Source organism: Miniopterus schreibersii (assembly GCF_964146895.1).
Source record: "Miniopterus schreibersii genome assembly, chromosome: 8".
NCBI classification, from domain to species: Eukaryota; Metazoa; Chordata; class Mammalia; order Chiroptera; family Miniopteridae; genus Miniopterus; species Miniopterus schreibersii.
The window spans coordinates 1,972,151-1,986,897 of record NC_138109.1 but is presented as its reverse complement, the minus strand read 5'-3'; the positions used below and the strand labels follow the sequence as shown (position 1 = coordinate 1,986,897).

At 64.1% G+C, this 14,747-nt stretch overlaps 1 protein-coding gene across 2 annotated transcripts in view; it reads right to left on the bottom strand.

Moving 5' to 3' along the window:
* The window catches only part of AJAP1 (adherens junctions associated protein 1), a 75,469-nt gene extending 65,637 nt beyond the window's left edge, over positions 1 to 9,832 (bottom strand). For both annotated transcript variants that reach the window (XM_081145625.1, XM_081145626.1), the window contains exon 1: positions 9,642 to 9,832. In XM_081145625.1, the coding sequence (XP_081001751.1) occupies positions 9,642 to 9,670 (29 nt within the window). In that variant the 5' untranslated portion in view covers positions 9,671 to 9,832. The remainder of the gene's footprint in view (positions 1 to 9,641) is intronic.
* Positions 9,833 to 14,747: the final 4,915 nt, after the last annotated feature.

The window sequence follows — 14,747 nt, the reverse complement described above, 5'->3', positions numbered from 1 at the left end:
CGGGGCAGGCGGTGGAGGCGGCAGGGTGGGGCCGCCCGTCCCAGCCTCTCTCAGGGCCGCCGCCGACTTCGCTCCGTCACAGGGAAGAAGCGAGAGACGGCGCAAGGCAGGCAGAGCGCACAGAGGCCCGGCCGCTGCTGGCTCGGCCCGTGGGCGTCAGCCCCGGACACTGCCCGGGGGCTCCTGGCCCCGGACTCACAGGGGGTGCCCACAGGAAAGGAGGCCTGGGCTCCCTGGGTGCCCCCGGGCCGGGGCTGGGCGGCCGAGCCGCCGAGTCTGCGCACGTCCCTCTGCTGACTCTGCATCACCTCAGACAAATTGCTTAACCCTGCTCTGCCTCAGTTTACCCATCTGTGAAAGAAGGCTAATGATATTTCCTGACCCTGAAGGGCTGTGGAGGGAGCTTGTTAATTAAAGTTTTTGAACTGCTGGACAGATGATGGATGAAAGGGCACAAACTTATTAATCGGTGATTTTCAAGTGTGCTGATCCCTTCGCCCACCCACCCCTCCCCCATGGCACCTGCGCGCACTCACACACAGACACACACGTGCACAGACATGCACACAGACACACACAGACACACACACACAAACACACACAGACACACAAACACAGACACGCACAGACACACGCACAGACACACACGCACAGACACACACACAGACACACACGCAGACACACACACACACAGACACACACACACGCACAGACACACAGACACACGCACAGACACACACACACAGACACACACATGCACAGACACATGCACAGACACACACGCACAGACACACACGCACAGACACACACGCACAAACACAGACACGCACAGACACACACACAGACACACGCGCACAGACACACACAGAGACACACGCACAGACACACGTGCACACACACCTGCGCACACACACGCACAGACACACACACACAGACACACACGTGCACAGACACACACGCACAGGCACACGCACAGACACACACAGGCACACACACACAGACACACACACAGACACACACGCACACAGACACACACACACAGACACACACACACAGACACACACACACAGACACACACACAGACACACACGCACACACACAGACACACACACACACAGACACACACGCACAAACACAGACATGCACAGACACACACGCGCACAGACACACACAGAGACATATGCACAGACACACGTGCACACACACCTGCGCACACACACACGCACAGACACACACACACAGACACACACGCAGACACACACAGACACACACACACAGACACACACGCACACAGACACACGCACAGACACACACACCTCCGATGCGCAGCCACGCAGACACCCACAGGCACCCACTCCCCCTCGACACGCACACGCACACGCACACGCACACGGGAAAGGGGTGCGACACAGGCTGTGGTACGCCCAGAAAAGGGCTTTACGCTCCGTGAGCCAACAGGCAGGAAAAGGACATCGTGTATGATCTACAGGAAACGCCCGAAGGCACGAGCCTCAGAGACGAAACCCGGGAGCGGCTGCTGGAGGCCGGGGCAGAAGCCGGGCTGACAGCTGGCAGCCCAGGGACGCCGTGGGGGTGATGGGAACGTCCGAAATCTGCACCACGGTGGCGGCCGCACACACGGTAAACCCGCCAAACATCCCTGGATTGGACGCTGAAGACGGGAGGTGTCGCGGCAGAGAAACCGCACCCCAATAAACACGCAGGCCCCCCGGCGGGCAGTCCTCTCGGCCGGACCCGAGTTAGGCCAGCCCCGGCTTTCTCACTGCGGCCGTTCATTCATCCCGCGGCGCAATGTCCCGAGAGCCCCCAGAGGGCCCCGGAATTAGTGGCATATTTATTTTTCATTATTAACTAGACTGAGTAACAGTATCTGTGTCACAGAGGTGTTTCCGTCCCTTTGCGGCACTTCGTTGGCTCCTGGCTGCAGAACAATCTCGCATTTAGACAATCGCCCCTGACCTGAAGCCGCAGGTGCCTGACGGGCCTGTCGTTTCAGGGTCAGCTGGACACGAGGGCGGCGCCCGCAGCGGGCCGGCCCGACGCCACGGTGGCGGGGCCTTCGAGTTTTGTTTCCTTTTATTTTGTTTTCCTCTGTTCTGTTTCTCCCCAAAAGGACGATGCGTGAAGCAAATTTTACACAAAAGACGGGAGCCACAGGGGACCGTAGGAGCAGGAAGAATGGGCCTGGGTTCAAACCCCAGCTCTCCCACTGGCTGGCTGTGTGACCTGGGGCAACTCACTTAACCTCTCTGAGCTTCGGTGTCCTCCTTTGTAAAATGGGAGTGACAATGCCCGCCTGGCAGGGTCGCCATGGATCCGGCGGGTGGGTGGGGGGACCATGGACGTCGGCTCCAGGGCCTCCCAGCTGGACAGAGGAGGAAGGGGCGCAACGGGTGTCGTTCACTGGATCCCAGACGCCCAGGATCAAATCCAGCGCAGGGCCTCCCAGTGCATCGCCCAGCTTCATTCAACAAGCGCGTACGAGAGCGTGTGGCCACGCGGGCGCTCACACAACACACGCCCGCACACGCTCCTTCATCGTAAAGACCCACGTGCAAACGGCAACGCCCCACACTAACGTTCTGCTCCGCACCTCGAGGCCCCCGTCTGCCGACCGGAGGCGGGAAGCCCACCGTCCCCGCGTCCGACTTCTCCTCGGGGCGCGGCCTCGAAGCCGCCCGCGGGCCGGGGGGAAAGGGGGGCTGGCCCCGAACAGGCTGCTCTATTTCCGGCACTGACCTGGTTTGTGCGAGGACCTGGACCGCTCCTCTTACCCAGTAATGACGCTCCGGGTCGTTTATTACTGTCACCGACGGCGGAGCTCGCAACGTTAGCGGCCTGTAGTTTGCATTCTCGAAACTGGGGCAGCATCGCCACGCGGCACATTCCTCCCCACCCCAGCTCGCCCACAGCTGCGGTTACAGCCAGCTCCAGGGTCCCCAAAGGGGCTACCCCTCCCCCCAAAAAGACAGCCTGGCGCTAATCTTTGATGGAAAACTAGAAAATATTAGGTAGCTTTTTTTTTTTTTTAAACATGTCTTTATTGATTTCAGAGAGAGGAAGGGAGAGAGAGAAACATCAATGGTGAGAGAGTCATCACTGATCGGCTGCCTCCTGCAGGCCCCCGACTGGGGATCAAACCTGCAACCCGGGCCTGTGCCCCGACCGGGAATCGAACCGGGATCTCCTGGATCCTAGTCGATGCTCAACCGCTGAGCCACGCCGGCCGGGCTCCAGCACTGTCTTGAACAACCGTGGTGAGAGTGGCCGTCCTCGACGTGTCCCTGATCTCAGGGGACGGCTCCCAGCTTCTCAACGTTAAGCATGAAGCTAGCTGAAGGCTTTCCAGACGACCTTCATCAAGCAGAGTCAGTGCCCCTCCAGAGAGTTCTCATCACAGACAGGCGTTGAATTTATCAAATGTGTGCAATCGTACGATTTTTCTTCTTTGGCCTTCCCATGCGATAGGGTGTATTGGCTGATTTTCAAATATTGAACCATCCTTGCATCCACGGAATAAACTCCACTGAGATTTATTCAATAAACACATTGCGCTTCTACAATCCATACATCTGAATTGTATTTGCTAATATATGGTTAAGGATATTTTTGAGGAGAGTTCCATTTTCACATGCAATATTGGTTTCTAGTTTTCTTTTGGAAGACTGTCTTGGTTTGGCCTTAATATCAGGGTAATATCAGCTTCATAAAATGACTTGGAAACGTTGGTTTTTCCACAGCACTTTCTTGAGGCCAGAACTTCCCCACAGGGATCTCCCCTTCCTCCAACCTAAACCTAGGGATCCCATGAAATAGCAGGGAAATGCCCAGCAGGGCCCTGGGACACTGCGGCCCATCCTGAGATCCGCTCCTGAAGCCCCGGGGGTTTCACCGGCTTCCTCACCTTCTTAGAACCTTCACCACAGCTAACGGATGCCAACCTGAGGAGGCTGCACCCATGGATTTGCCCAAGAGAAGCCACTTGACCCGCTCTTTCGTTGCCCCATCTTCCCATGAGCTTGACTATCAGTCGAGGCATGAATGAGAGCCCTGTTTCACTAAGTCAGTGCGCCCGAAATAACACCCGTGAGGTCCTCGTGGGAGCTTCTCAGAGCTCAGAGAGCTCACGTTTCGTTGAGACAGACCTCCCACCCGGGGGAACCATCCCGCGGTGCAGACTGCTTGCTTCAGTTCTCAGGACGAAGGGGTGGCCCCAGGTGACCGACCACCCAGGGCTCTGTCTCCGGTTAACCAGTTCCTAGTCCCCATTAGGTGTATAAACGGTCTCAGTGCCCGAGAAAGCAAAGCAGAGGGGAAGGAAGACCTCTGCCTCGTTGGGAGGCCAGTAAGTTTGCCTTTTGCCCCAAGCACCATCCCCCTCAAGTCCCCCTGTTCTCCCTTGGTGGTATCTTTGCTCCCCTATCTCACTACCCCACCTGTGCCACCTGCTTTCCTGTTCGTTCCCCATTCACACCCACCCTTCCTCCTAGACACTGAAAAGTCTGGGTGCTCTAGCTCCTACCGAAATGATAATGACTGAAAGAGGCCAATGGGATCATTTTTCCTGAACGTGTCTGCACTCCAATTAGAACGTGATCCTCAAGCCAAAAGAATGAATCTCTAATGGTGGAATTTGTGAGTACCAGTAGGCCAGGTCCTGTTTGAGTCAGAGCAGGGTCTAAGCTTAAGACTGGCCTTGGCTGGGCATTTCCTAGGTCTCCGTGTGAAATTAGGGATGAGTGACCAGAAGGACAACACTTGGTAAATCAAGGGCCCTGTGCCACCCGGACACAAGAACTCATCCACAGACCTCTCCTGGCCGCACACTAGGCACGAGGGGGGATGAAAAACGAGATGCAGTCCTGGCCCAGCAACCAGGGCTCCTCTCCACTGCAAAACAGGAGCCCACACGCAGGCTCCCGGGTCCCCCAGGGGGCACACTGCCAGCTACGAGGTCCTGGCACTGCTGCTACGCTGTCCCTTCCAGAAGCTGCTGAGGTCACACACAGCCCAGCAGTGACTCTCCTCAGCAGCCACACCACCCAGGCAGCTGCCCACTGGGGGCTGAGAATGGGGGCGGGGGGCAGAGAGGCAGCGGTCCTGCCAAGACAGCCCTTCTTGGCCGGGCCCCAAGACAAAGTGCGACAATTGGCAGAAGTCCCAGCGAGTGGACAGGACAAGCAGAGGGAACGGCAAGCTGGGGAGGTCAAGTCGCAGCACAGATGGGCCCAGCGTGGCCGCCACCAGCCTTTCTCTGGGTGGGAGGGGCACAGAAAGGAAGGGACACCTTGCAGAGGGCACACGGTCGGTGGAAACGCAAGCACAAGCCCGAGCCCCGCCCCGGGTCCCCCGTGGGCCCAGCAGCAGGACCCTGTCCTTTGCTAACATGGCAGCCTCACTCCTGGCCCTTTGGGTCACACTGGAGACCTTTTCATCAACTATAAAGACCCCTCTGCAGACGAACAGCGGGCTTCTGGCCTCTCACCATTCCGGGGACTCGTTCCAAAGAGAGAGACCTGGCACTCAGCACAGCTCCTGGAGCCCCGTCCCTGCACCTGGGTGCCCCAATTAATCTGGCCGGCCCGAGGCCGCTGGGAGGCAACTCGGCAGCTGCCCTTGGCCCTCGCCCACCCCGACTCCAGCGGGCAGTAGGGACTCAGGCTTTATCGCACCCTTCTGGAAGGGGCCTTGGGGCTGGCATTGAAGCACCCCACTGTTTCCGATTGATTACTGGGGTGCAGAGAGCCGGCCCCGACCAGGGGGCTGGAGCAGCCAGGCCTCCTCCAGGCTGTAGACGGGATCCAGCCCAGCTGTGGCTGGACACGGGGGGAGCCAGGGCCCCCACCCACGGGCCCCGGAGCTCCGACAGGCGCGCTGCAGCTTCTGACTTTCTATTAACTGATCATTCACCCCAGTTATGTAACTGCCCCCCCAGTCCCAGCCTCCTGACTCACCGGCTCTAGAATTCCTGGAAGGGGTCTTAGAGGGAGCGGGCCCAGCGGCTGCATGGTCTGCGGGCTCCGGCAGGCCCTGCTCTGTCTCCCCTTGTGTCTCATTGGCATTGGGCAGGAGAAACCCTCTCGAGCCAGACTTCAAACGTAAAAATCTAGATCAAGGATATATTTGGCTTTCCGAGCTAATCTTTACATCAGTTTGGTCTCCTCTGACTTGTAACCCTTTGAAGGGAACTGGGCAAGTTCACACGCAAAGCAGACACTCTTACGTAACCCAGACGGAGGCCAAGGCCCCGGAAGGCTGCAGGGCGGCGGGGCGGGCGGCCGGGGTCTGGCCTTTACCCACCTCAGCGTGACCCGGGTGCCGCTCTGCCCACAGGCTCCGGGCACCCTTCGGTCTGCCTCCCACAAAGAGTCGGAGGAGATGAAAGACGCGGACACACACCCAGCCCACTTCTGCCAAACACCCTGATGGTGCCCGGGTCAGTGGGTGGGAACCGTGAGGCCAGGACGCGTGCTGTCCATCCCACCACTGTCCACCCCGCCCCCGGCCAGGAGGAGGCAGGAGCCCCAGGAAAGCAGGCGGGTCCCTCTCCAGGGCCTAGAAGACGGGCGGACGTCTCAGGGAGGCCTGGAGCTGTCTCGGCTCCTGCGCTGCCGGCCCTGCTCCCCACGTATCGCTTCCTCGAGGCGCAGAAGGAAAGGAAGCCGGTGATTAAAATAAAGCCACAGAAGGGACAGGCTGGGAGGAGCCTGCCGCCCCCTCCGCCAGGAGAGTGGGCCCCTGGGTGGGGGTGGGGTGGGCGCGAGGGTCGGGGCGCCCACAGGTGGAGAGATCCGAGCCGCCTCCTGAAACGGCACTTGATTTCTGCATCACTGTCCCTGAGAAGAATCAGCCTCGACGCTTCACGCATCCCAGTTGCAATCAATTTGGAGGCGGCAGCTGGACCGGGCGTGAGCAGGATGCACCGGGAGGGCCCTGCCTGAGGACAGAGCCTACGGCCTGCCTCTGAGGCCCAGGCCCAGCCCCGGCTGCCGGAGGACTTACTTTCCAGGCAGGCCTGGGGACAGCCAGCCCACTGGGTCCCTGCACCTGTGGGACAGCGTGCTCGGGAAACTGTGAAGCGCCCCATGAAAGAAGAGTGTGTGACATGTCACCCCCCCACCCCCCCCACAGCCACACCCCGGAGCCTCCCTGGCAGCAGGGGCCACGGAGCCTTAGGGTAGGCGGACAGGCAGAGCGGCTGCAGGGGACGGGGCCTGGAAGGAGCTCTGGCTTTGGCTGAACTTGCAAAAGCCCCGCAGCCCAGAGCCCCCGACAGGGCAGCGAGGTGGGGGTGCGCGGCCTCGGAAGGCGCCCGCCCCCAGCCTGACCCGGGCTGCGCTGCTCGCTGAGTAAGTCGTCCCCCTGCTCCTGGTGCTCCCGGAGCCCGTCTCCATCCGGCGCAGCTGGGCGCGCTCAGGAGACACCTGGGCCCGTGCGGATGAAAGGGCCATCATCAGAGCTGTGCTACAGCCACCCCGAAAAGGCATGAAAATAGCTGAAAAAGGCTCAGTCTGTTTCCCTTCCCAGGGAGGAACGGCTGGCTCCCTGCACAGCTCTGCTCAAACACAGAAGGAAAACGCCAAGCCCAGACTCGGTCTTGGAAACCGAAGCCAAGAGCCCCTCACTCAGGTGACTCTCAGCGCCGGCTTCTGTCACCTGGGCTCCAGGGTTGGCCTGTCACAGCCGGCCAGCCGGCCGGAGGCCCAGCGCTCACCTGGGAGCCAGGGACCAGGCAAAGGTGACCCGCTGACTTCAAGGGAAAAGTGCACTTGGGGTCTGGAGCAGCAGTGCCCGGCTCCCAGGTGCCCACGGCGCCCGGCACCAGGCACAGCACGCAGACCCTCTGCCAGGCCCTGTCCTGGCCCGGGGACGGCTCTAACCCACGACAGAGCTCTCTGCTGTCAGCCTCCCAACTAGGTGACAGCTCGTCCTCGGAGACCCACTTACGGAAAATCACTTGTGCTAACAGTGAAGGGAAAAAAAACAAAAGGTCAAACTTCAAAATCACGGGCAGAACTGTTTCCTGAAGCAAAGCCCTGGGCGAGCTGGCTGGGGGACGCTTTAGGGGCCCTGCCAGCGGATTCTGAGCCGACAGAGCTTCCTCTCCGCCACGTTGACTCTCCTCTCCCCTTATCAAAATATACTAAGCTCTCCACCGGCAACTTGGCAAAAATAAAAATAAATAAAAATACATGTCGGTTCAAATAACCCGCTGGCGGTCAGCAATCAGGTGCCAGAAGCGGCTCCGGAGGCGCTCAGGGGTCCCTCCCGAGGCCGGGGGTTCTGCCTGAGACCCCAGGGCAGAGGGCAAGGGGCCTGGACGGGTCACCGGCAAAGCCTCCTGGCCCACTTGTCTGTGTCCAGGGCCAGGCGGGGGTTCGGGCCGCGCCGGCACCGGCAGCCTCTCCGTTAACCCTCTGAAGCCCGCGCGCGGTGCCAACCAGACAAGGCCGGGCCTCGGGACGCAGCGACGCGCTTTCCAGAAAGAGGCCAGGACAGCGCTGGGCAGGTTTCACTGGGTGTGAACCGTCTTCACCCGGGACCGGAGGGTCGGCCCAGAGGTCAGGGCAGCCTGGCGAGCTCCGTGCCCCCTGATTTCTCAAAACCGGGACGCGCCCTCGCTCGTCCCCCGCGCCCCCCGCGCCCCGCGCCCCTCGGCCGCCCGCTCCGCCCGACGCGGGCGCGCAGCGCACCCCAGCGGACGGACTGGGAACCGCGCGGCGCCCTCCGCCCCCGCCCGCCCCCGCCCGCCCCCGTCGGCCCCGCGCTCTCCCCGGCGACCCGAGACCCACACGCACCAGCCTCGCGGGGCCCCCAGCCCGAGGGTGACCGCTCGGAGGCACCCGCCCCGCGAGGGGACGACGGAGCCGCGCTGAGCCCCAGGCCGCCGGGGGCAGGGGGCGGCGGGAGCGCCAACGCGGGCGGGCAAAGTTTGCGCAAAGGGGTCTCCCCGGGCACCCCCGCCGCGGGTCCCGGCTCTAAGCCCCGCGCCGCCGCACCCTGGGGTCCGAGCCCCAGACGAGCCCCAGGGCGCCCCCGGGGTGTTTCAGTATGTGGATGGGGGGGCCGCTCGCGCTCCCCCAGCTGCCCGCCAGCTGTGCGCGCCCCTCGGCCCGGGGGTCGCCCGCACACAGCTGGAGAGACGGCTGGGAGCCCGGGACCCCCGCCCCCCGGCCCCTCAGCCCCGAGGTGGAGGAAAGACGGGCGCAGAGGCGGTTTGGTTCTGTTTTCCTCAAACTCCGCCCGCCGAGCTCTCGCCCGGAGCGAGGCGCTCAGCCTCCCCGGCAGCCCGGCCCCCGCCCGGGCCAGCGCCCGGCGCCCCGCTCGGCCCCGGGAGGAAGCGCGCGGGGCCACCGGCCAGGACACCGCGCTGCTGACGCCGCCCCGCCGGACCCCCGGCGCTCGGGGACCCCGCGAGCCGGCCGCTCCCCGCGGACCCGGGGGGCTCGCAGCTCGGGACTGGCGCCCGCTCGGCTCCCGGGGCGCCCGGCTGGCCGCCGGCGGGGGCGGGGAAGGGGACGGGGTCCCTTTTTTCGCAGCACCGGGGAAAGCGCCCTTCGCCCCGTCCCGCACCCACGCACCGCGCAGCCGCCGCGCCCGCCGCCGGCCGGGTCGCTCACCTGAGTCCTAAAAGCTGTTGAATCCACATGGTCACGTTTCGGGGAGCGGAGCCTCAGACCTCGCTCGCCCCGGCCATCCGCGCGGCGCCCGGTCCCGCTCGCTTCCGTCCCGCGGCGCCGGTGTCTGGCTCTCGGTCCGCCGCCCGCCGCCCGCCGGCCGCGGGACGCAGAGCGAGTCAGAGCGCGGCCGCGCGGGGCTCCATGCCGGCCGGCGCGCCGCCGCCGCCGAGGCGCATGGCTCGGGCTGGGCGCCCGCGGGGCGCACGGCCCCTCTCGGGGACGCCCGGCGCAGACGGCGGCGGGGCCCGGGGACGGGGCGGCCGGCCGGAGAGGGGCGCGCCCCGCGCGGCGATGGTCGGAGGAGCGGCGGCTTCGCCCTCCGGGCGGCGGGAGGGAGGCCGGGCAGCGCCGCCTGGAGCGCACGGTGCGTGTCTCTAGCCTCCCGCCGGGGCCCGGGGATCGGGGAGAGGAGGCGACGCGGGGGGACGCGGGTCGGGGCCCCGCCGCGCTCCGCCGCCGGTCCGCGCCGCTCAAGTTGGCCGGGGGCTCCGTCTGAGCGCTCGCTCCGCAGACGGCCGCGGGCGGGAGGCGGGCGCGGGCGGCGCGCGGGGCGAGGGCGCCGTGGAGCGCGGGGCGCAGGGACGCGCGGCGGCGGCGCGGCGCCGAGGAGGCGCGCGGGGATCCCGGGGCCCCGCCGCCCGCGCCCACCGCGCCAGCCGCAGCGCCGCCTCCCTCCGCGCGTCTGCCGCTCCGCGCGCTCGCCCCCGCCTCCCCGAGCGGGTCCCAACTCCGCCCGCCCGGCCCGGCTCACGTCACCCGCTTCCCCGCCCCTGGAACCGGGGCGCGAGCCCCGTCCGGCCCCGCCTCGCGGGCCCGCCTCGCCGCTCAGGGCCGCACCCGCGCGGCGACACCGAGCGGGGCCCGGCCGCCCCTTCCCCGGCGCGCGCGGCCGGGGCCTCACCTTGGGAAGGCCCGAGAGCAGCCGCGGGCTCCGATTGGACCGCGGGGCCGCCGCCGGGTTGTGTTGCCACGGTAACCGGATGGCATTCGGAACAGTTCGAGGTTCCGACCCGGTTGCGAGCGAGCCCCGTGGACCCGGGGCGCCGGCTCGGGGAGGGGGCGTTTCCGAGGGAGCCCCCGGGGCGCCTGGAGAGGGCTGCGCGGAAAGTTTCCTCCAGGTGGAGCTGCGCGGAGGGGCCACGCGCTGCGCGTGGGGCGCGGGCAGGGTCCGCACCCAGGACCCCTTCCCTCCGCTCAGCCTGCGCCCCGCGTCGGGCTCCGGGGGAAGGAGCCCCCTGGCCAGCGCACCCCCTGCCCCGCCCAGGCTGGACCCCGAAGCACCCCGGGCCCGGGCTGCGCGTGGGCAGCCCCTGCTCGCCCAGCTGCCTCTGGGCCAGGCCCTGGCTCTGGAGGCGCCTCTAGGAAGCTCCGGGACGCGGCCTCCCGGCTCTGCGCCACCCCTGCTCACGGGCCGGCCCCTCCCCCGTCCCAGGACTGCCCCGGCCCTGCCCGGTTGGGCTGTGTTTGCAGGACAGTGAGTGACCAGCCGAGGAAAGGCGCCTGATGGGGACCCTGTTCCCGGAGAGAAGAGAGAAGACTCAGCGTGGGGGGCCAGCCTGCTGACTGCTTGAGACCCCCAGGCGGAGCCCTGCTTCACCCTCAGGGCCCAGAGAGAGGTGCTGATGGGGCCTTAGAACCCCGCCAGGGCAGTGCCCATGCGCCAGCGAGGAAGCGGGGCCATGGAGGCAGGGCCCCCCGGAGAGGGCGGCCCCCATGGAGAGGCCTGATCCCCAAAGGCGTCTCCCCAGCTGAGCCCCGGAATCGCCCGGCCCTGCCCCCTCCGGGAGGGGCAGCAGGTGTCTGAGGGGAGCCAGCCCGCGTGGCCGGGGCCGTGGGCACCCAGGCGGGCCCCTCATCCCCGGGCCCCCAGGACTCCGAGGCTGCCGGAGTCTGCTCTGCTCAGCCAGGAGGGCCCACGGGCAACCGGCCTCCCCAGAAAGATCCCAGAGGAGGGGGCAGAGGAGGAGGAGACAGGGCGCTGTGGGGCAAGGGGCCAGGTCTTCAGGGGGGCCGCCCAGAAACCCCTGCTTGCTAACTGGGGTGCCGGGCCTGTTACCTAACCTCTCGGACCCTCAGTTTTGTCTCTGATAAAACCTTTTTTATACCCCCTCTCACACAGAAATGCTGGTGGGGATTCAGTGAGATGGCCCGGGTCACTGCTGAGGCCCAGAGAAGCGCCAGGCTGGCGGGTTGGGGGACAGACCCCGCTCGGGAGGCGGGCGGGAGGTCAGGGCGCAGCGGCTGGGCCGGGAGGGCGGGGAGCCCGCGCTGCTGCCACCTAGCGGGGCGGCGCGGAGGTGCCGCTCCGGGGGCCTGGCACGGCTGGGACCAGGCAGGAGGCGGCTGCGGGGGGGCTGGGGGCTCCCGGGGGCTGGGGCTCCCGTGGGCTGGGGCTCCCGTGGGCGGGGGCTCCCGTGGGCGGGGGGCTCCCGGGGGCTGGGGGCTCCCGGGGGCTGGGGCTCCCGTGGGCGGGGGCTCCCGTGGGCTGGGGCTCCCGTGGACGGGGGGCTCCCGTGGGCTGGGGCTCCCGTGGCTCTGCCCGCGGACCGGGGCAGCCTGTGCGCACCTGCCCACCCGCCTCAGATGTTTTCCAGGGCACGTGCTGACCTGCACAGGGTTAGGAAGCCAATAGATTAAAAGGCATAATTAAAACTTTAGTAAAACAAATTTTCAATAGAGCAACGTATGCTCTGTTTTTATGACCACGTTAAGCAATTACTGGGCCAACCCCAAACCACCACACTGCGGCTGCCGAGGGCCGCAGCAGTCCTTTCCTGGGATGTGCCCCTCACCGATGTGATAAGGGGACGTCCGACAGTCACAGGTAGGGCCGCTGGTCCTGTCTGCTGCCTGCATTTACAGTGGGAGGGAATGCTAGGCTTCAGTTAGGGTTCGTGGAAATAGAGACGTAACTCCCCCCACCCCCATTCAAGGTTGAAGGCCCCTTGAAATCTACCCACATACTCCAGGGGTCCCCAGCCCCAGGTGCGGAGCCAGGGCTAGCCAGAGAGTCAAGAGGAGCGGCTTCTGAGAGCAAACTTGGGGACGAGCTGTGACAGGGTCAGGAGGGGACCTCAGGGACTAGAGAACACGGCAGGTGCTCCCCAAGTGTGCACAGGCCTCTTAAATTTTCGGGGAGGGAGGAGGCCCCTCCTGCACCCAGGCTGGACAGTGTGGCCCAGGATCAGGGACACTCGCTTCTCTCTGCCCTCGAGCACTGATGCCTCCAGGGCCAACCCCTGCGCAGACGGCACCCACCTATTATTCTGCTCTTTTTTGTCTTGATGAAAACATTGTCATCTTTTACATGCTGAGAAATTATAAAACCGGGACTTATATTTCACTGTTAACGGAACTGCTTCCCTGTGCTTGACGGCACCTCAAACCTGGGGCCGGTTCATTTTTCTCCTCTCTGGGGCATCGGGAGGGTGAGCATGTCACCCAGGACCCAGCACTTGCTGTCACATAATGTCACACACACACACACACACACACACACACACACACTGTCACACACACACTGTCACACACACACAGCTGTAGCAGGTGCAAAAGGGAAGTTTGCCGATGTCCCCGCTGCGGAAAGATCTCCAGACCCCCGGCCACCCCCCGACAAACCCATTACCCCCCGGGGAGAACCTGCGCCCAGGTCCCGGGAACACCGCGGCCTCTCTGAGTCCCCTCGCCTCGCCCCCCGGTGTCCCAGCCAAGCAGTGAGCCAGCAGCTGCCGGAAGCCCTTCCTCCCTGAAGCGCTCCGGGCGGGTCACCTGGCGGCCTCCGCAGGCCCCGCTAGTTTGAAATCCCACCCACGGCCAGACTGACCGGCCGCTGCTCATGTTTCTTCCAAGGGGCGAATGTGTCTCAAGCATGACATTTGATTAAGTAGCTAAGTTTGTGATTTTTAATGAAAGGGAAAATGCTGATTAAAGTTATTATACGGCTCTTTAAAGCCAGCACACTAAGATGTTTCCTGGCCCCCTGCCTCACTGCCCCCCCCCAGTAAAACTTGCACTTGGTGACGGGGAGGGGCCAGACCAGGGATCCCAGGTGTCTCTTCCCTCCTCCCAGGAGGTTAGTTGCCTGGACTTGGGGTTTCTCCCCTGCATCCCAGCTGCTCCCCAGGTGAGGCTGCTCAGGGCTGCAAACCGCTGCTGAGTGTGAGGGCCGGGCTGCTGGGCCAGAGGCCAGAGAGAAGCTGAGAACCCACATACACACGTGCACACACATGCACACATGGGCATGCACAAGGACTCCCAGGACGATGACCCCCAGCCAGGGCTGGCAAGAGAAAAATGCCAGGTCTCCCCTGGCCCCTCAAATGCACCTGTATCAGGAAGAGGGAGAGGCGGCCTGGGCTCGCTCTGGGCCAGCCATGCTCTCTCGGGGCAGGTGGAAGGAGTCTGGCCTAAGAGTTTGACCTGGCCTGGGATGGAGAAACACTCTCATCTCAAGACTTTTAAGGGTTCTCTGTGCTGATAGGTTTTCCTCTCCATTTAGGTGGGAAAGAATTTATTTGTGTTTGCAAAATAGAATGACCCCATTTGAACACAGTTCCTTGGCTCGTGGGGTCAGGAGGGTTGGTTGTGAAGCTGGAGAGGGGTCAGGAGGGTGGACAGACTCAGGCAGGGAAGCCGGTCAGGGGCTGGGGTGACCCTGGGGTGGGGCCGTGGGACCCAGGTGAGTCCTTGTGTTTTCTCCTAATGATGGCTGGGACCAGGCGGAGGTTGGATCCTGTGTTGGGGCTCCGCCCCTGCGCCCTGGTGATTGTGTCAAAGGTGAGTTCGGGAGCGATGGACGGGTGTGGGGCAAGTGGGGTGAGGGGGGACAACTGTGGGGTGGGGGGACCCAGGGCAAAGTACTGGGACAAGGTGACTGACTTGGGAAAAGATGTGAGAAAATTCCTTTCCTCCCTCAGATGCAGAAGACACCCCCTTGGGGAGGAGAGGGTGCAGGCGGGGGGTGCCAGTCTGCACAACAGTCTCGGGATGGGGCTCTAGGCGGATTACTGGATATTAAGGAAAGGAGGGCAAGTGGGGACAAGAAGG